We start from the raw sequence: 21,387 nt of genomic DNA, 5'->3' as shown, positions 1-21,387 counted from the left end.
ATTAATTAAATCCATAAATAAATTGACGCGTAATTTACTTATAGAAAGAAAAAAAAACAATTCTACATCACCACAATACACTAAATTTCATAATTAATCTTAATAAGTTTCCATTTTCCCTTTATTTTTCAGTTTTTTATTCTTTATTATTGCTAATGAAAGACACTATATGTCTAAATAGTTATCCGGTGGATAATGAATATTTTGAGATAGCAAAAATAAAAGGGAAAAAAAAACTTGGTTCACATTTTTATTATTAATTTGATCGCTCTAAATCTTTTTTAAAAGAATAAGAAAACACTGATGAAGATCATAGGTGGTGAATAATCTAAAATAAGTTGTAACAAGTTCAATCAAGGGCGGAGCCACATAGAAGGTAAGGGGGCAATGGCCTCCCCCAACCCTTAATTTTTCTCTATAAATTATACATAAAATTTAATTTAGCCCCTCCCTAAATGTTTTATTTTATTTTATTTTAAATATAAAATTAATTTTTTGGCCCCTCCCTCACATTGAGGCTAGCTCCGCCCCTGAGTTCAATGTGATTAATAATTTATATTAATTAATTAAAGTTTAAGAGAAAATTGAAGAATAATAATACTATTATATACCAAATATTCTTAACATTTTTCTAAAAATATTATTATCGTAATTAGGTATAAATTTAAATTATTTTTAATAAACAAAAAATATGTATTGGTTATTAAAAAATACTGTTGTTAAAATAATATACATAAATTAATTTTGATACATTATTAGAATAAGCTAATTTTATATGTGCATTTATTGACAAACGTCAAAAATAAATAAAAACCTATTTTTTATCTTGATCACATAAAGAATCACTTAATAAATAAATATAATTGAATAATTGTATAAAATATTTTATATTATTAGTATATTAAAATTGAATTCCAATATGTATTATAAAAAGTGTTTATATAGCGGAAGTGATAAAGGAATGTATAATTTTGACATTCTAAAAACTAATTGTATTTTTTTATTTTATAAATAAGTATATCATGCCATAAAATTTGGAAGATAAATTATTGTATTTTGTTACATATGGAGGCCGGATAATAAACAATTAAGCATGTATGAAAATTAATTAGGTTAGATTTTGTAGCATTAATGAAAGTTTGCCGTTTGCAAGGTGACAAAAGATTAAAGTTACCAAAATATACAAAAATTGGAAGACAAACAAAGATTAGTCCCAAAGAAAAGTTCATATATTTTTCTTCTCTCTCTCTCTCTCTCTCTCCTGCTTCTTCCTGTTACCTCCAACGTCCTTCTTCTGCTTCTTCTGCTTCTTCTTCTTCTTCTTTCTTTTACTTTTTCCTCCGTGATTGTGATTCTGAACAACAACATTTTTCCAAAAAAGGGTACCAACTCTTAAAAATTGCACAAGGGAGGGTCCAATTGGTTCTCTCCCATTTTCACAAACACACGCACGCAAAACAAGGCATCATTTTTCTCTCTTTCTGATCCCAAAATGCGTTTCCCTCTTTCTTTCTTTCTTTCTTTCTTCTCCGTAATTCAATGTAACTGAAGTTTTCTTTCCCCCTCAGATTCCTTCCTTCCCTTCCATGTTTCTCCGGGTCCAAAGCTTAAACCTTTAAACCTTTTGAAGATTGAAAATTTTCTGCATCACGGAGATTTCGGGCACCACCCACAAGAGGAAGAAAGTGGGTCTTCTTTTTTGATAAAAGAAGTTTATATCTTTGGCTTCAATTTGCCCCCTTTCTAATTTTCACCTTGTTGGGTTGGTTCTTAATATCAGTGCCTCTTCTGAAGCACAGAATCTGAAAGAGGGGTTTCAGAGGGATTTCCAATTCTTTTCTTTTTTGATAATCTCTCTCTCTCTCTAGAAAGTGACAGGAGAAAGATCTCTTCCTCTTGTTAGAGAGGGTTCTTGAGGGTTTTTTTTCCCAGCTGAGTGGTGAAAATGGTGGCTATGAGGAACATTGTGCTTTTGTTGCTTTGCATCACTGTTGTTGCTCCAATTGTTCTCTATACCGATCGTCTTGGCACCTACAAGTCACCATCCAGTGAGTCTTTTTCTTATCATTTTTTATTTTTATTTCAGTGTTTTCACTTTAGAAGTCTTTGTTGTATCTTGTTGCTGATTCTTGGGGTTTTCTGTTTTTTGCAGCCAAGGAAGAGTTTATTGAAGATGTTACTGCTTTTGTAGGTGCAGGTGACTCTGGCCATTTGAATCTGCTTCCTCAGGTAATGCTCTGAAGAAATAAATATATACCTTGATGGTGGTTGAATCTGTGATAATTTATAGCTGAAATCTCTAATTTCTTGTTTTACTAATAGGAAACTTCAACAGCTCTTAAAGAGCCTATTGGGGTTGTATACACTGAGGACTTAACCGAAACAAAGAATTTGCCTCGAGGTATTTTGTTTGATCTTTCTATCTGTTGCTCAAAAGGGTTAGTTGTTGCTGTAACTTGTGAGATTTTCCAATGTTATCAAATGTCATTGTTCTGTTGATTTAATAGAGAGGCCGATGGTGGTTGAATCAAGGGAACATGTGTCGGCACGGGTGCTGTCAACTACAACTGAGGAAGATCAAGGTAGAAAGGAGAGCCTCATTAGACTGGTGACTGACAAGCAAGGGAATGAAGGGAACACCTTGGAGAAAGCTGATGGCGGTGGGGGCGAAAATGTAAACAGCGAAGATGCTATTGATGTTGATGACAGTGATGCAAAGCTCACTAAATCAGATCGTGCTTCTGATCGCGAGTCTCAAGTTAAGGTAGGTGATGGATTTTCCGTGCTTGTATTGCATCTGTTGCTGCTGTGGTTTGTGTAAGTGTTATCTTTGTTCATCTCTATGATGAGATTCTAGTGTTTGAATTGATAATCTTATCAGGAGTTTAAGGTCTGATATATAGCACATTTTTTAGTTTTAATTAGCTCAGTGCCTTAAAGTCATTATAATAAAATCTAGCTGATAAAGAAGTTCCACACTGATAAACCTATTTAGGTATGTGTTTCCTTTGTGTGGAGTTTTTGCATACATTAGATGAGACTGTATGCATTTGTGGTTTGCATTTAAAAATTAGTTTGAGTCTGACAAAGATCAAAACAAATAGTAGTTAGTTGAATTGCTAATGTCAATTACAAAAATGGATTGAATGAGTTGCTAGATAGCATTTCCTGTCGACATTATTTGCTACACGTTCAAGCCTAGTTCATATTCAAGCCTAGTTCAAGCCAAGTTCATTTTAAGTTTCTAGTTTCACATTTGCTGCAATTTTTTCTCAGGATATTAAACAGGAGCCGCAAGCAACTATCGCCTCCAGCAACATAAACAAGAAAATTCTCTCAGGGGAAACCAATAAGCAGAAAGAACAAATGCCACCAGATGCTAAGGTACAGCAACTCAAAGATCAACTCATCCAGGCTAAAATCTTTCTTTCCTTGCCAGTAGTAAAAAGCAACTCCCATCTTACACGGGAACTACGACTACGGGTAAAGGAAGTTTCACGAACACTTGGAGATGCAAGCAAAGATTCTGACTTACCTAGGAAGTAAGTAACTATAAGAACACTGTTGTTTCCCTGTTTGTGTTCCCATGCTATCTTATTATATTCATGTTTATGTTTTCTTCTTTAAGTTTCTTTTACTGCTGCTTATAAAAATGACGAGCAAGTAATTTCTCTACCAAGCTCCATTTCTCGTCATAATATGTGTCTTACTATTGGCAGTGCAAATGAGAGAATAAAGGCGATGGAACAAACTTTGTTGAAAGGGAAGCAAGCTCAAGATGATTGTGCTGCTGTTGTGAAGAAGCTTCGGGCTATGATCCACTCAACAGAGGAGCAGCTCCATGCACACAAGAAGCAGACTTTGTTCTTAACACAATTAACAGCAAAAACATTGCCAAAAGGTCTTCACTGTCTTCCACTGCGCCTTACAACTGAGTATTATAGCTTGAATTCTTCTCAGCAACAGTTCCCCAATCAAGAGAAGTTAGAAGACCCTCGACTATACCATTATGCAATATTCTCAGACAACATATTGGCTGCGGCTGTTGTTGTGAATTCAACTGCTATTAATGCTAAGGTATCTGTTTTTCAATGTTGTGAATTCTGGACATCAAAGAAAAAATGGAGTGTGCTAGGGGTATAGCTGTGCTTTATCTGTTTTAACTAAGAAAGATGGTTTCTATTTTTTGCCCCAAGTTTGTGAAGTAAAAGAATTTAAAAATTATCAGCACTGATGCTGTTTCGATTCCCCATTGACATGACTTGCTTATAATAATTTTATTTAATGAATCTGCAGGACACCTCAAAGCATGTTTTTCACATTGTTACCGACAGACTCAATTATGCAGCAATGAGGATGTGGTTTTTGGCAAATCCACCCGGCAATGCAACCATTCAGGTTCAGAACATTGAAGATTTTACATGGTTGAATGCAAGTTATAGTCCTGTTCTTAGACAGTTGGGCTCTCCATCCATGATTGATTATTACTTCAAGACTCACCGAGCAACTTCTGATTCAAACCTGAAGTTTAGAAATCCAAAATATTTATCTATCTTGAATCATCTCCGTTTCTACCTGCCTGAGATCTTTCCAAAGCTCAACAAGGTGCTGTTCTTGGATGATGATATAGTTGTGAAGAAGGATCTGACTGGTCTTTGGGCAGTTGATCTGAAAGGCAATGTAAATGGTGCTGTAGAAACTTGTGGAGAAAGTTTTCATCGATTTGATCGTTATCTTAACTTCTCCCATCCTCTTATCGCAAAGAATTTTGACCCGCGTGCTTGTGGGTGGGCATATGGTATGAATATATTTGATTTAGCCGAATGGAAGAGGCAAAACATCACAGAGGTGTACCACAACTGGCAGAATCTGGTGAGTGATGCAGTTTGGTTTACCTTTTCAGTATGTATCCTATATGATTGGTAATAAATTCACATAAATTATATGTAGATTGGTAACTTTTTTTTCGCCATTAAACTTATTAGCTAATAAATAGGCATTTAAGGCATGTTATCAATATGTTTCATACTATCATTCAAAAATTGCGGGAGTATGCATAATAATTTGAACTCAGTTTGACTGTTTGAGAAATGGAATGTATCATATATGCAACATTAGGCAGTTTGCAATTTCCGTAAACTATTTTTGACATATCTTGTTTCTTGGTCATAGAATTGTTGACTGATTTTTGTTTGCAATTAAATTGAATTACAGAATCATGATAGACAGCTGTGGAAGTTAGGAACACTGCCACCGGGTCTCATAACATTCTGGAAACGAACTTTCCCGCTGAACCGATCTTGGCATGTCCTGGGTCTCGGCTACAACCCCAATGTCAACCAAAGAGATATTGATCGCGCTGCCGTTATCCACTACAATGGCAACTTGAAGCCATGGCTTGAGATAAGTATTCCCAAGTTCCGAAGTCATTGGACAAAGTATGTCGATTATGATCATGTGTATTTGCGAGAATGCAACATCAACCCATAGAGATGTGTCTTCTTGGTACATTAAACCACTGATTGAAGTTTTCTTGGCACTAGCCATGCCGCAATGCACCGCATAGGTCTGCAATTTCATGTGTAGGGCTTCTAATTTTTTGTTAAAGCTTTACAATTCTTTTTGTATTGGTTTTCCCTGTTTTATGTCAGTATTTTTTGGATTTGGTCATAGTAGAGATTAAGAGTAAAACCATTGAACCTTGATCACTTACCAGCAGAGATGCTAACTGTACTTGTAAATGAAAATAGCTATTTTTAAGTTCTCTCCTCTTTGCCTCTTTGTTGTAGCTTGTACCCTACCATTTCCCTAAACAGTTCCTTTGTCTTGTAGTTGTACAATTCCTTGTTCTTTTATTGAAGTTGACACTCTTTTCAATACCCTTAATGGAATTAATCATTTTTTAAGCTCTTAACCCATCATTCATATTAACTTCATGTGGTTATGCTTTGATTTCAAATGGATTATTATATATGTCCTCACCTTATTTCTGGTTTACAAGAATATATGTAGGTGCTAATATTGTAACAGCTTAAACTATCTCTACTATGCTGGTTGCTCAGCTAAGAAGTTAGTTAGATGTAGTAAAACAAAGGTAAGGTTTGTTCAATAATATAATCATAGTAGTTGGCTGCTACAACAATTCAAGGCTTGGTTTTGGACTTTGGTGGGGATGGTTAGTATACCCTTAAACCTTTTTTTGTGTATTGTTATATGGTGAGGAGGTAAGTATAATGATATGGTAGGTAATGGTGAAGTTGGAAGTGGTAGTGTAAGTGTAGTTTGGTAGATAATGGTTAAGAAGGTGAGTAAAGTAGAAGTATGGTAGAAGAAAAATTGAAAAGAACTCTTGAATAAAGAGTAATCTCCAAATAAGACAAGAAATCTTTACTTGGATATTTTAATTTTTAATAAATTTTAATTATCAAATTTATTATGTTAATACATATCAATCTTTACAAAATACTGATAAAGATTAGCTTGTCTAACAAAATAAAATGTTAGAAACAGATTTGGGGTATTACTAACTTAATGATTATGAATAGTAATTGATGGTGAGTGGGACAAAGAATCATATGGATGGAATGCATAATATTGAGGTGGGGTCCAATTGGCACAGGCTGTTTCCTAATGGGGACAGCATTACATTGCATGGAAAAAGATTAGTCATGAATCAGCACAGCACAGCAAGTGGTTGGTTGGTTGGTTCAAAAGGAAAAAGAACATTGCATTGGTGATCATCACGTGGGTGGTGGAACCCATTAACTTAACTATTTATCCCAACTATTCGTGTTTCTCAATAACTGTTTCATGTAAATTTATTATTTATCAAAATAATTTAATTTAAAAATGTACAAAGAGGTAAAAAGATAAGAGAAGGATAAAAAAGTAAGAATGGAGTGACGACAGAATTCACTAATGTTCATTTTGGGGTACTCAGTAAATAATAAGCAACTATATTATATACTTTACATAAGAAATTTAAAATATAAATTTATCTTATGTTTAACATAATGATCAAACATTGTTTAAACAATATTTTTCATTTTTTAAAACTATATTATACAATAAATTAAAGAGAAATCTTGAAATGATGATTAAATTGATTGGGTAATTTTTAAATCACAACTTTGAATCATAAAAATATAAAATCATTACTAGTATATTTATCAAATTTAACAAAAGCACAATAAAGGAAGTCGTTTACGTTAAAAATCAATTATATAGGTTAGTTTAGTGGCGCTTGAATGCAAAATAAATTAAAACAACTTGAGCATAAAAAATTAAAACAACTTGAGCATAAAAAATTAACAGTTGTATAAAATTAATAGATAAATATCTATTGAGTATTTGAGTTACTTTCATTTATTCTCTGAGACGGTTAGTCTAATTCTATAAAAAAAATTCATATTTTTTGTATTTTATATGTAAAAGAAATTGCAACGATACATTTTTTAATTACAACTTTAAATGGTTAACAACTTTCAAAATTAATAATAGATTATCACAAAAAAATAACCTGAAATAAGTGTTAAAACTTAATATTCCAGCTAAAAAGCATTTTAATACACATTTTCTTGTAGTGCTGCTACTTGAAGTACTTAAGTTTAAGTACACTAGAAGAGGAGGGTTATATCTCCTAGAACAACCAGTTCCATGATCCTCATGATGCTTTAAAACGCTTTGCCAAGCGCTCATACCTACGCCTTTTCTGATTCAAATAAATGAAACAAGTTCCTTAGTTAGTTTACTCGGTAAGACAGCAGGCTTTAATGTGTGAAAGAGAGATACATAAAAGAATGGGGACATACCGCCGGAGACACAGAGGGAAAGACCTTACTAAGTGCTATATCAAAATGTCTTGGCTTGCAAGTATAAGTATCACTAGAGGCTTCAACTGAGGTCAAAGCTTCTTCAACTGCGGTATATTTCTCATCAAGAGCAGCATGAGTTGCTTCATCCACCTGTATCATCAAGAAAATGACAACTTCCCCCATTATTCCTCCTTCAAAGGATTATTAAAACAAGCAGAAAAAGATAAAGCAGGGACAAACCAATTCAGCAAGGTCTGCGCCACTAAAATTTTCACACGCTTCAGCTATGGCTCTCAGATCCACAGTAGGATCAAGAGGTTCCTTCCTTGCAAGAGCTTTCAATATTGAAAACCGCTGGTCAGTGCTTGGCAGAGGAACATAAAGTTGTTTACCAAGTCTACCAGGACGGAGGAGAGCCTCATCCATCCTATCAGGCCTACAAAATGAGAAATTTATATCACTGCAATAAGATGGAAACAAAAATAACTAAATAGATATGACAAATAAAATTTTACCTATTTGTTGCACCAATGACAAAAACATTTTGGCGTTGCCCCGCACCATCTAGCTCAACTAGTAACTGCAGTTGCAAATAATAATGCCATTTTTTAATAATATAATGATATCAGAATTATTTATCCAATAACTAGCATTGTTTGACCTGATTCACTACTCGCTCAATGCCTGATCCACCTTCTGCACCACGTTTGGTTGACAAAGCATCCACCTGAAGTTAATTGAATAGTGATAGATAACAGTTATTATTCCCAAATCAATGTAACAGAATACTAGAATCCTAATTCAAGAGTTGATTTCGAGCAAACTATCATTTCTAACTTTAAAACACTGACAATATTAACAGTGAATTGACAAAATTAGTTTTGTAACACTGACAATATTAACCGTGAATTAACAAAATTAGTTTTGTACCCACAAAAGATGGTTTTTACGCGATAAAAATATCTAAAGGTTAATTTTATTCATATATACATTTGTCAATATTCCCAGCTTTTATGGATAACAATAACAACTTCCATCTTTCATGGTTACACAATTTTATTTATTCATAGGTAGAATTATCAACATCATGAATCTTTATGGATAGAAATGGTACTCTATTCTAAATGACCTTAACTCATTTCTCCTATAGTCCTACACTTTATTTATAATGACAAACTTCTCTAAGTTGCTACCTATTGGGATCCTTACACACCTTTCAAACAAATTGACCAAATGTACTCAAATAGAACTCCATATAGGCAACATAAGTTAATAGATAAAGCACAGGTCTTGTACATAAATTGTTTACTGAGTACTGACTTGGGGGACGATCCCTCTAGTGCACATATACTTTGCACTTAACAATGATTCAATGAATGAATAAACACATAAGAAATGACTTCTATAATTAAGTCGGACAATTTTGTGTCAAAATATTATAGTTAACATTCATCAAGAGATAAAATAACCAACCTCATCAAAAAATAATATACAGGGTGAACATGCCCTTGCACGACTAAACATTAGTCGAATTTCTCTCTCACTTTCTCCAACAAATTTATTTATGAGCTCCGGCCCCTAAATAATTCAAGAATTTAAAATAATGGTTTATTCAATATAGCGTAAGTCCCCGTGAAGCAAAACCAAAAATGAACAAGGTAAGATGAAGTATTTAGGCAAACCTTAACATGAATGAAATTAGCTCCTGCCTCATTGGCAACAGCTTTGGCAATAAGAGTTTTACCACAACCAGGGGGCCCAAAAAGTAAAATTCCCGTCTGATTTGCAAACCTAAATGCCTGAAATAGATAAATCCAATAACATTAACCAACCTATGAAATTCAACTAACCACCATTTTCAAGGAAAGGGGAGGCAAAAATCAATCCATTAATTTTCAGATGACAAAATGCAATTAAGGCAAGAATTAAGAGACTACTGCCAAACTAACTATCAGAGAATATGAAAGACTGGAAGGAAGAGCTCGTTTAATCTAATAGCCAATTTTTCTCCATATTAGACTTTAGGAGAAGGAAATGAAGGGTACTTTGAAAAAATTACCTGATAAACCTCAGGATATTTTATCGGCCTTATTATTCTATTTTTAAACTCCTTCCTTAAATAATCAAGGCCGCCAACATCTTCCCATTTATCATCGGGAATGGATGAGAAGCCCTCTCTTCTTAATGAAGGTTGCACAATTTTCAAAGCTTCCTGGATGTATACCCCGTAAATATGAGTAACACTTTTAACAATTATAATAACATTATAGCAACTAATAATAAGACAAAATAAACAAAGAAACAAATCTAAGGCACCTGGAAATCAGACATTGTGTAGAAAAGCTTATTCATATCTTCAAGAGGCCAAGGTTCCCTCCACCAGTCTCCAAGATCACTTATCTCATGTTCCCCTATCCTTTCGGAAATAATTCTCTTCATGGCCAAATTACTAGCCGCCGTAATCAAGGCTGCCAAATCAGCACCGACATATCCTGGTGTAGACCTGGCTATGTCTTTTAGATCCAATGAACCCTGAAGTGGAAGATTGCGAGTGAGCAAGGAGAGGATATGTTCTCTCGACGATTCATCAGGAATGCCAAGAACAAACTCCCGATCAAACCGCCCAGGCCTTCTCAAGGCTGAGTCAAGAGCATCAGGCCTATTTGTAGCTCCAATTACAAGAACATATTTAGGATGAACATTAGAACTGTCCGAATCATTAGCAGATTGCATACACCTACTTGATTGATCCATGCTGGCAAGTAACTGTGTAACAATTCTTTTCTCCATCTCTCGCTGTAAATTGTCTCTTTTCGAAGCAATTGAATCAATCTCATCAATGAAGACGATTGATGGGGCAGTCCGATACGCTTTGGCGAAAAGCTCTCTGATATTCTCTTCAGATGCACCTTAATTCATGGGCCGATAGAGTAAAAAAAAATAATAAGCAGTACTAACATGCAAAGACACTAATTTGTAGTAAAAACTAATTTGAAAGTCTATTTTTTTTAGAAACTAACACTTAGCCACAGCACTCCTTTTTTTTTTTTGAGAAAAAAAGCCAAGTTCTCTAGGATTAATCTTTAGAAGAACAAGCGCAATAACCCTGCCATCATAAATAATGCCTGTAATTGGTCTCTAATAACAAAAGAAAGGAAACCTCAAGTATAAGGAAATGATAACGAAATACCCGATACTCCAGAAACCAACTCAGTAGCTGATATCGGATAGAAGGGAACACGGGTCTCATTAGCTATGGCGTGAGCCAGTGTGGTCTTGCCGCAACCGGGTGGCCCATGCAGCAAGATTCCAGTAGTAGGAGTACGACCTAGCTTTCTTGGAAGCTCAGGATGGTACCATGGAACAATCACTTCTTTCACCAGCTTTTCCAGAAGATCCTTCATCCCACCCAAATCACTTAACCTAGGTCCTGCCTTCACCTCAACAAAACTGCCACCACCATGGTCGCCATTTGAAACGGAACCCTTCAAATTCAACGCCGCCTTCACTTTGCCTCCGCCTCCATTCTTAGCACAAATCTCATTAGTAGCCTTGTCACTATTGGCGACCTCCATTTCAACGTTCTTATCTTGCACGACGTGTTTCATCTTCCTCGGACTATCATCCTTCATGGGAGTATACGCTTTCCGTAGCATCGTCTTCATCAAATCGACAGCAGGTTCGTACTTCTCCCGGTAAATTGCGTCCTCCGATGTCGACACAGACACTGTGCCATCATCATCATCCTCACCGCCGCTGCTCCCAGACGGGCTCAAGCTTGAAGCAGAGGACGAAGATGCAGAACCCTGAGTTTCTTTTTCGCCCTGCATCCTTTTTCGCAGGTGCAAAGCCTCCATCTTCTGCAACCTCTCTTCACCTTCGTCGACTCTCTTCTGTCTCTTTCGGAGCGCGCTTCGACCACTTTCTTCGTTGCCATCGTGGCCGCTGCGCTTGGCAGAAACTTTGGTCGCGTGTTTGGAACGTGGCTCGAGGACTTGTTGAACTAATCGAGTGAGGGCTTGGTGCTTGATGCGTTGGTAATCGGGGTAAGTGGAGCGTAGGTGGTTAACGATATCATCGACAGTGGAGTAACTGGACTTGCACGACTCCAGCCGACCGCGAAGGGTTCCTTGCAGTGCCCTTACCCCGTTTCTTCTCCCCATCACACACGGTTGTATTCTCACTCCACCTCCTAATTGTATCTCCTATATAGGCAGAGATCCTAAACGCTAATTCTTTTTTGGGTCATGGCCAATGCCCAAAGCCCAAAACCCAACCCGAGACTGGATACACCAACCATCCCCAATCCTGTTGCAAACTATGACTCATGGGCCTGATACGGATACGAAACACTTAATATATAGGATACGTACATATACAAAAGAGATTTGATTTTTAAGATCACTTCTACGGTAGCAAAAATCATTGAAATAGTTTTAACTAAGATTTGAGAAAAGTAATTTAAACTTTAAGTGCAGTTTAATTTTATTTTAATGAGAAAAAAAAGTATTATTCTGTTATAATCAAACTATTTATCTTTTGTGTTTAATATATATAAAAAACTTTAGGACAATAGAATATGTATTATTAATATCTAGATCTTGTTCTTTAGTACGATTAATATTATCAGTACCATGAAAAAGATAACAAACATGATTTGTATATTTTTAATTGAATTTTTTTAACATCATAATTTCTAAAAATCTTATATTAATCTAATTTTTTGTATTACATGTATATTACATTATCAAATGAATATTTGATATAGCACCATAAAAAATGTTCTAAATTTATTTAATATATTTGTGTTGTTTTGAGGTTTGGAACAATTTTGATCATTGCTCAGGTCTTCATACTTAATGTATTTTCAGTTTTATTGTTTGATCATTGCTCAGGTCTTTATACTAATTTTTCAGTATTGTATAATTAATTTATCCAATTAAGTTAATCCGTAAGTTTTATCTTTGGAAATTGTACAACTGGAAAGGAAAAAAAATGTGTCATCTCTAATTCCAAATGTATATTTGAAGTACATAATATTAAACTTTAAGATTAAAAATTTTGATTACAGCTATTATAAAATTTGATACTTCTTTTAATGATAAATGTTATGTGATTCCAATTGAATTAGTATAAAATTATCAAAGAGAAATTACCAATGCCTATTAATAGCCAAAACATCTATTATTGATCCAGGACTACAGGCCTCTCAAAAACCATAGGTTAAGCATTAGACAAGGGAAACTATAATAAAAGAGTCGAGCAAGAATCAAAATTAGATGGGATAAATGTTAACTTCTAAATAGTATGATATAAATCCCTAATTAATAACCATGTATTCCAAAGAGTCAAGTCATAAGATAAGCATCATTGATATAAATTTGTTTGCAGTCCAGAACAACGATCCTCGTGATGCTTTAAAAGAGCACTGCCAAGTCCTCATACCTACGCTTTTCCTGATCCAAACAAATGAAACAAGTTCCAACATTTCCACCGTAAGAGAGAAGCTTTAATGTGTGAAAGAAATATACATAGAAGAATGGGACATACCGCGGGAGACAAAGAGGGAAAGACCTTTTTAAGTGCTGTGTCAAAATGTTTTGGCTTACAAGTATCAGTATCACTAGAGGCTTCAACTGCGGTCAATATCTTCTCAGCAACAACAGCACTAGCCGCTTCTTTCATCTGTATCATTAAGAAAATAACAACTTCCCCCAATTATTCCTCCTTCCTAAATCACCAGCATTATTGATCAAGGTATTAAAACAAGATGAGAAAAGATATAGTTGGGACAAACCAATGCAGTAAGGTCTGCACCACTAAAATTTTCACAAGTTATAGCCAAGTCTCTCAGATTCACAGCAGGGTCAACAGGTATCTTCCTTGCAAGAGCATTCAATATTGAAAATCGCTCATCAACGCCTGGCATAGGAACATAAAAACGTTTGCCAAGTTTCTTCCAGGAGGACAGAGTCCCCTCTATCACATCAGTCCTGCAAAATGAGAAAACTACTTGAGCGCAATGAGATGGCAACAAAACTAACTAACTAGATATGGCAAACAGAATTTTACCTATTTGTAGTACCAATGACAAAAACACCTTGGCTCTCCTCGTCATTGTTTAGCTCAATAAGTAGCTGCATTTGCAAATAATCATGTCATTTTTTGATAGCATCATGATATTAGAATATGCAACTACGAGAATTATTTATCAATAACTAATCATTGTTCTACCTGGCTCATTACGCTTCCAAATCCAACTTCCGCGCTTTCGGTTGACAAAGCATCCACCTGAAGTTAATTGACCCGAAGATAATTGAAAATAACTATAGAAGACAGGTATAAAAATGTAACAAAATACAAGAACCCAAGTAACCAACCTCATCTAAAAGTACTACACAGGGTGGACATGCCCTTGCAAGACTAAACCTTCGTCGAACTTCTTGCTCGCTTTCACGCCCCTAAGTAATTCAACAAAAGCAATTTAAAAGAATGGTTTATTCAGTGTAGTATAAGTCCCAGTAAAACAAAACAAAGTTCAATAAGGAAAGATGAAGATTTAGAAATACCTTGATATGAATGAAATTTGCTCCAGCCTCATTGGCAACAGCTTTGGCAATAAAAGTTTTACCACAACCAGGGGGCCCAAAAAGCAGAAATCCCTTCAGATTTTCAATCCCAAATGTCTAAAATAGATAAATCCAATAACATTCATCAACCTATGAAATTCAACTAAACTCGAGCAGAATATCTCTAAACTCGAGCAGAATAAACATTCTCCACAGAACTCTAGTAAAATTAAATGAAAGTGTCAATATAAAAAGTTAAAACAAAAAATATACTATTTTTAGAATTTTTAGAATGATCTAATTCATTTAACTTGTCTCTCACAGCATGAACAGACTTTCTTTTGAGGGGACACTACTATAGCACACAAGAGAATAGTTTGAATTTAAACGGGCTCAAGAAAAAGGGGCAAAATGGAATAAAATAGTGAAACTGCTATAAATCCTATACCCTAACCTAATATTAGGAGAGAAATACAGCAAATATAAAACAGAACAACTGCTCAGATCGAAGAATGAGAAGGACAGACTTGGAACCCTATACCCTAACCTAATATTAGGAGAGAAATACAGCAAAAGAGGTGTGAAAAATAACACGAAAATCAAGACAGCTCCCTCTAAACCCTAACCTAATGCATAGATAAAGAGAGAGAAGAGAGAGAAGAGGAAGAGAACAAAAACAACAGGATAAAAGCAAGAATCAAAACAAAAAAGCCTATGCATAAATCTAGGGGACGGCAAGCTTAGGTAATGAGCACACCTTTTTGTTTAAATATCATGATTTTAGTAGGCTTCCTATATAATTAGATTTCCAATGAAAAAATATATCATATTCTAATGAAGATACACACAAGCTAATTATTTATTTAACTAAATTTCCAAGAGATAGGGCATCAATAAACTTGGAAAATTATGCTAAAAGGAAAACAATAAAATATACAATCAAGGAATTAAGAGATAAACAAAAGAGAGTAACAAATATGGATAAACTACTTACTAATTTTATTCCAATAATGAGGGAAACAAAATATGTATTTATAAAGTAACTAATCAAGAATATAAAAAACCAAAAATAAATTTATTAACTTATTTTTTACACACCTATGAGCTTTCATATATCAGAAAAAATAAAGATTATAAACCCACTTAAAAGAACACACACAAATAATTTATATAAAAATAAGCAAGTAGTTGTATTGAAAAAATGTTTATGATACCTATAAAATCAACATGGGCATCATATAGAAATAACAACCCCTATTATTTACCCCCACAGAAACAGAAAACAAAAACATGAAAGATTCAATCAAGGATTAAAGAAATAAACAAAAGAGAGTAACATATAAGGATAACATTCTTACTAATTTGATTTTAAAAAATACGGCAACGAAATATAGAATATTCCATTTTTTAATACAGAAAGCTTTTTGAAATTAAATGCATAAAAATGTATCACTTGTAAAAATGTTTCAAAAATTCTCTAAAAATAAACATTAAAAAACACAAAAAAAAAACATAACCAGTGTTAATTAGAATTAAAAAAATAAAGGAAAAAAAACTATATTTGACTCTCAATTCCTTTGTATACAAAATTTCAAAAGAAGAAAAATGGCAAAAATGTTGATGATAATTGTAAAATCAACATGGACCTCATACAAATAACCATCCTCATTAGAAGGAAAAAAAATACAAAGGCAAAAATCTAAACCTGACTATAAATTCTTTTTAGTGAATCAGAAAAAAAATTAAGAGATGACAAAATAAAAAGGCAAAAATCTAAACACTATTTTCAAGAGTAGGGGGAGGCAAAAATCAATTCATCAATTTTCAGATGACAAAATGCAATTAGTGCAAGAATTAAGAGACTGCTACCAAAGCAATTATCAGAGAATATGAAAGACTATAATACCGACAAGGAAACTAGTTTAATCTAGGTTAGACTTTAGGTCAAGGAAATGAAGTGTAGTTTGAAAAAAATACCTCACAAATATTAGGAAACTCTAACGGCATTATCATAAGTGTTCTAAACTCCTCCTTTAAATTATGCAGGCCCCCAACATCTTCCCATTTTACATCGGGAACAGCTAAAAAGCCCTCTCTTATTAATAAAGGTAGAACTCTTTTCACAGCATCCTGCATGAAAGTAAACATTATAGCAATTATAATAACATAATAGCAACATCAATAATAAGAAAGTAAACAAAGAAACAAATCTAGGACACCTGGAATCAGATGTTGTGATGCCATGGTTACCCAAATCACCCCAGATAGGTTGCTTCCACCAGTGTGGATTACTTTGAGATTCCCTTTTACGCTCACCGATGATTCTGCGCATCAGTAATCTCCCTGCCTCCCTAACTACCCCTTCCAAATCAGCCCCGACATATCCTCGCGTTGATCTTGCTATCTCATCAAGATCAAAAGTACCCTTAAGTTTGCAGGTTAGCAACTTCAGTATGTCTCTTCTCGCGGCTTCATCAGGAGCGGCTAAAACAAACTCTTCGCGAAGCAGTCCTCTCAAAGCCGGGTCAAGAGATTCCGGCCTACTTGTAGCTCCAATCAGAAGAATCAATTAGGTCAATATCATCAACGAAGATGATTGATCGGGGAGTATTATATGCTTTAGCAAAAACATCAGAGATGTTTTCTTCAGATGCACCTGAAAAATTCAATTGACAACAGAGACAAATAAATAAATAAATAAACAGTACCAACAAACAAAAGCACTAAGAACTAATTTGAAACTCCATTTGAATAGAAGGGCCAAGTTCTTGGGGTTAATTTTACAAGAACAGGCGCAACCATTCTAAAATGTCGATAATGTCAAAACCCTAAACCCTATCATCATAAATAATGACTGTCATTGGTCTCCAATACCGACCTAAGAACGTAAAAGACAAAACCTCAAAAGTTTAAGAAAATGATTATGAAATAACTGAGACGCCAGAAACCAATTCAGTACCTGGTAATATCTGATATAAGGGAACATTGGTCTCATTAGCTATGGCGTGAGCCAGTGTGGTCTTGCCACAACCGGGTGGCCCATGCAGCAAGATTCCAGTAGTAGGAGTGAGACTGGAAGAGGTAGAATTTCCTCATTGTATTTTGATATATATATATAAGTGCAGAACAGGTATAAAAACCAAAGAAATAGTGCAGACCAAGTATAAAAGTCTATGAAAGGTAAGTATAAGTAAGTAAGGAGCAAGAATAAAAAAAGGGAAGTGATGATGTTTGAATCAGTGCCTTTAACCGTGTGCAGTTTGTACCTGAGTGAGGAAGATAGGATTAGAAAATGCAGAAAAGGGAAGAAAGGAAGAATGTGCCAGAGGAGGTACAGAGATGACAGAGGGAGAGAGAACTTGAATTACCAAAAGTTGCCTAACAAACATAGTCCCGCAGCCGAGTATTAGAGCATTTCTTTCTGCTGCCTCTCCTTAGCTGCTCAACTGCATTTGCTGTCAAGTGTCCCTTTTGCATAACAGAATTTATCTTGTGTTCAGTGCCAAGTTTGCCCCTCATTGCTTGGTCAGCCTCTAATTCCATTTTTCTTAATTTGCTCATGACATTACCTCCTCCATCAGCAGCAACCTTGTCCTCAAGGTTGAAAGTTGGGTATGCCTCATAGAATTCCTCTTCAAACTCCCAAGTAGAAGGAGCATTATCATCTTTTCCCCATTGGACTAAGAGTTGTTGCAGCTCACGACCACCTTGCAGAATAGTCCTCTTAGCCAAAATGCTGGTAGGGGAAACAACAGGTCCTCCTTCAGTAGTCTTTAAAGGCATTGGAAGATAAGGAAGCTTGCCATCTCCCTTGAACTTCTTGAACAGTGAAATATGAAACACATCATGTATTTTAGCCTCATCAGGTAACTGTAATTTGTAAGCTACAGGGCTTACCTTGTGGACAATTTTGAAGGGGACAAAATATCGCATTCCCAACTTCTGATTTTTTCTTAAGGCAACTGAGTGTTGTCGGTAAGGTTGTAGTTTAACCAAAACCAAATCACCTACTTCCAATTCACCCTGTCTGCGATGTCTATCTGCAAAAGTCTTCATAGACTGTTGAGCACGAGTCATATTAACCTTAAGTTGAGCTAACAACTGATCCCTTTCTAGCAGCATCTCTTGCAATGAATGATCATCATTAGGAGTAATTTCATACTTAACCAAAGAGGGGGGATCTCTGCCATAGAGGGCCTTATAGGGAGTCATTTTAATAGAACTGTGAAAAGTTGTGTTATACCAATACTGTGACCAAGGCAGCATAGAAAACCAACGCTTGGGGTTGTCAAAGCAATAGCAACGCAGATACATCTCAAGAGCTTTGTTTAAAACTTCACTTTGTCCATCCGATTGAGGGTGGTATGTGACAAACCCCAATTTGACGGTTTATCTTGTATTGAATTTAGGGGATTTTATCACCTTTTACCCACATTTATTCAATGAAATAGCATGGTTTTGTATATTCTCCTTTAATTGTGCTTAAGAGTGAAAACATGCTTTTTAAGTCTTAAAATAGCTAAATTTAATTCTCCTTGATTCTATTAGATGCCTTGATATGTTTGCTAAGTGATTTCAGATTTAGAAGGCAAAGCTTGGATCAAGGGAATGAAGAAAGAAGCATGAAAAGTTGGAGAACTCATGAAGAAATGAAAGAACCGGAAAGCTGTCAAGCCTGACCTCTTCGCACTTAATTGACCATAACTTGAGCTACAGAGGTCCAAATGATGCGGTTTCAGTTGGGTTGGAAAGCTAACATCCGGGGCTTCGAAATGATATAAATTTTGCCATATGTTGCTTCGCGTTCAGGGGCGCGCACGCGCACTTTGCGCGCGCGTGCCGATTCTGTCTGTGGCCCACTTTAATGAAATCGTCCCCAGCGGTTTTAGGAGCCTTGTGGGCCCAATCCAACTCATTTCTGATGCTATTTAAGTCAAGTATTGAAGGGGAATCAATATACTTTAGATACTTTCCATACTTTTAATCATTAGCTTAGTTTTAAGAGTTAGAGTTAGTTTTAGAGAGAGAAGCTCTCACTTCTCTCTAGGATTAGGAATTAGGGTTAGATTAGGATCTCATAATTCTAGGTTTAATTCAAGTCTCCTTCTACTTCTACCTTCAAGTGGTGATTGCTACACTTTGGTTCTTCTTTCTATCCCTATCCTCTTGTTGTAATTTCTCTTATTTTGTTTCTAGGTTTTGTAATTGAGATATTCTTGTTCTTTTGTTTTCTTTTAATAATGCAATTTGAGATAATTCATGTGATTGTGATGTTGTTGATTGTTGTTTTGTTAATTCTTTGTAATTGTTGGTTGTTGATTCCTTTTATTCTTACAAATAAAAATGCTTTCTTTCATTACCCTCCAAGTGTTTGATGAAATGCTTGAGAGGATGTTAGAGTAGGATTTTATGTTCTTGACTTGAGAAGGTAACTTAGGATTTCTTGAGTCACTAGTGTCCAATTGATTGCTAGTTGATAGCCATTAACTCTAGCCTTCATTAATCCAATTAGTGGAAAGCTAGGACTTATGGACTAGGATTGATATAACTCGCTTGACTTTCCTTTGTTAATTGATTTAAGGATGACTAAGTGGGATTAATCCTTGCAACTACCATACTTGTGGCTAGTGATAATGATGAAGACCCTTGACAACCAAATCTTGCCAAGACCATTTTGTTAATAAAGTTTTCTTACCATTTACTATTCATGTTTCTCCTCTAAAACCCCAAATATAACTCACAACCAATAACAAAACACTTTATTGTAAATCCTAGGGAGAACGACCCGAGGTTTAAATACTTCGGTTTATAGATTTTAGGGGTTTGTACTTGTGACAAACAAATTTTTGTATGAGAGGATTATTGTTGGTTTAGAGACTATACTTCGACGAGATTTCATTTGTAAAATTCTAAACCGTCAAAAATCCAATCGTCAAAATGGCGCCGTTGCCGGGGATTTGCAATGCTGTTGCGTTATTGGTTATTGTATATATGTGAATATTGTGAATAGCTTGATTTTTTTGATTGCTTGTTAGTCTTTGCTAGTCTTAGTATTTTGTTTCATTATCTCTTATTAGTTTTTTGTTTCTTATTTGCTCTTGCTATCATGAATTCTCACCTTGGCTATGAGTTTGGTTATAAACATGTTGTAGGAAATGAGGACTATAATGAAGATGTGTATCAAGGATGGGACACTCAAAGGTGGGAGGAACCATATGCTTATGATCAATCCTCATGGCAACAACCCCCACCAATGCACTATGAAGAAGAGCCATTCCATGATGCATACCAATCCAATGGCTATGGTGAATCTCCTTGTGACTTTCAAGAACCACCACCATATGCCTATGAACCATATCCTCAACATAACTCTCCACCATACTCACAAGCCTCTTATCACCAAAACCCTCCATATGACCCCAATCCTTATCCACCATAACCACCACCTTATGAGCCATATGAACCATACATGGAACCACCACCATTCCAACACAATTACTCTCAAGAACCACCTCAATGCACACCATCTCCATACCCTTACCAAGAAGAACCACCTTCCTACTATAAACCCTCTCTCCAAAATAATGAACCCTTATCCACCCAAGTCCCAATAGATGACTCTCTCACATTGCTACTTCAAGGACAAGCGGATATGCAAGGAACACCCTAGAGTTTGTGACTAACTTGACCAAGGTAAGTCTACCTTAGCCTACAAATTTTTGAACCTCAAGGTGCTTCCGTGGCCACATGTGAAGAATCCATTGAAGATCATAGCATGAAGGAGAGATTGGAAAACCCGTGGAAAATGAGGCTATTTGTATTAGAGCAATTGGAGGAGCCTATGATTATTGAAGAAAGGAAGAAGTGGTTGAAGATTTAGGAGACGTTGAGAGTCCATGGGAATGTAGCATCATGGAAAACTCTTCCAAGAAGCTTGACATTGATGTTGAGGAGGGTGCGCAACCTCCAAAGCACATCATGGTTGAAGACTTTGAAGAGGTTGA

General features: G+C 35.3%; 2 protein-coding genes across 2 annotated transcripts; one reads left to right on the top strand and one right to left on the bottom strand.

Moving 5' to 3' along the window:
* Nucleotides 1-1,216: 1,216 nt before the first annotated feature.
* On the top strand, nt 1,217-5,906 carry LOC130976153 (probable galacturonosyltransferase 4). The gene is made up of 8 exons (XM_057900925.1): nt 1,217-2,048; nt 2,153-2,229; nt 2,323-2,401; nt 2,508-2,764; nt 3,277-3,542; nt 3,720-4,077; nt 4,297-4,872; nt 5,215-5,906. Exons 1-8 carry the CDS (start codon nt 1,946-1,948, stop codon nt 5,488-5,490), a joined length of 1,992 nt encoding a protein of 663 aa, XP_057756908.1. The 5' UTR covers nt 1,217-1,945; the 3' UTR covers nt 5,491-5,906.
* A 1,517-nt stretch (nt 5,907-7,423) lies between these two features.
* Nucleotides 7,424-11,981, bottom strand: LOC130974338 (cell division control protein 48 homolog C-like). Its single transcript, XM_057899181.1, has 10 exons — nt 11,005-11,981; nt 10,131-10,723; nt 9,874-10,026; nt 9,497-9,613; nt 9,288-9,392; nt 8,476-8,541; nt 8,330-8,394; nt 8,055-8,250; nt 7,812-7,964; nt 7,424-7,711 (listed from the first exon to the last, which is right to left on the bottom strand). Exons 1-10 carry the CDS (start codon nt 11,975-11,977, stop codon nt 7,664-7,666), a joined length of 2,469 nt encoding a protein of 822 aa, XP_057755164.1. The 5' UTR covers nt 11,978-11,981; the 3' UTR covers nt 7,424-7,663.
* Nucleotides 11,982-21,387: the final 9,406 nt, after the last annotated feature.

The sequence above is a fragment of the Arachis stenosperma genome, chromosome 4 (assembly GCF_014773155.1).
Source record: "Arachis stenosperma cultivar V10309 chromosome 4, arast.V10309.gnm1.PFL2, whole genome shotgun sequence".
Taxonomy (NCBI): domain Eukaryota; kingdom Viridiplantae; phylum Streptophyta; class Magnoliopsida; order Fabales; family Fabaceae; genus Arachis; species Arachis stenosperma.
The sequence above is the reverse complement of the archived record's forward strand: the minus strand, read 5'-3'. Positions and strand labels throughout refer to the sequence as shown.

Bases quoted from the DNA above. Each gene is read 5' to 3' on its own strand.
- LOC130974338 (XM_057899181.1), bottom strand. From the start codon at position 11,977: ATGGGGAGAAGAAACGGGGTAAGGGCACTGCAAGGAACCCTTCGCGGT. The intron at 8,542-9,287 runs GTTGGTTATTTT...AATTAACTTCAG, and splicing joins GTATATTATTTTTTGATGAG to GTGGATGCTTTGTCAACCAA. The intron at 7,712-7,811 runs GTATGTCCCCAT...TATTTGAATCAG, and splicing joins TTCCCTCTGTGTCTCCGGCG to AAAAGGCGTAGGTATGAGCG.
- LOC130976153 (XM_057900925.1), top strand. From the start codon at position 1,946: ATGGTGGCTATGAGGAACATTGTGCTTTTGTTGCTTTGCATCACTGTT. The intron at 3,543-3,719 runs GTAAGTAACTAT...TACTATTGGCAG, and splicing joins GATTCTGACTTACCTAGGAA to TGCAAATGAGAGAATAAAGG. The intron at 4,078-4,296 runs GTATCTGTTTTT...ATGAATCTGCAG, and splicing joins CAACTGCTATTAATGCTAAG to GACACCTCAAAGCATGTTTT.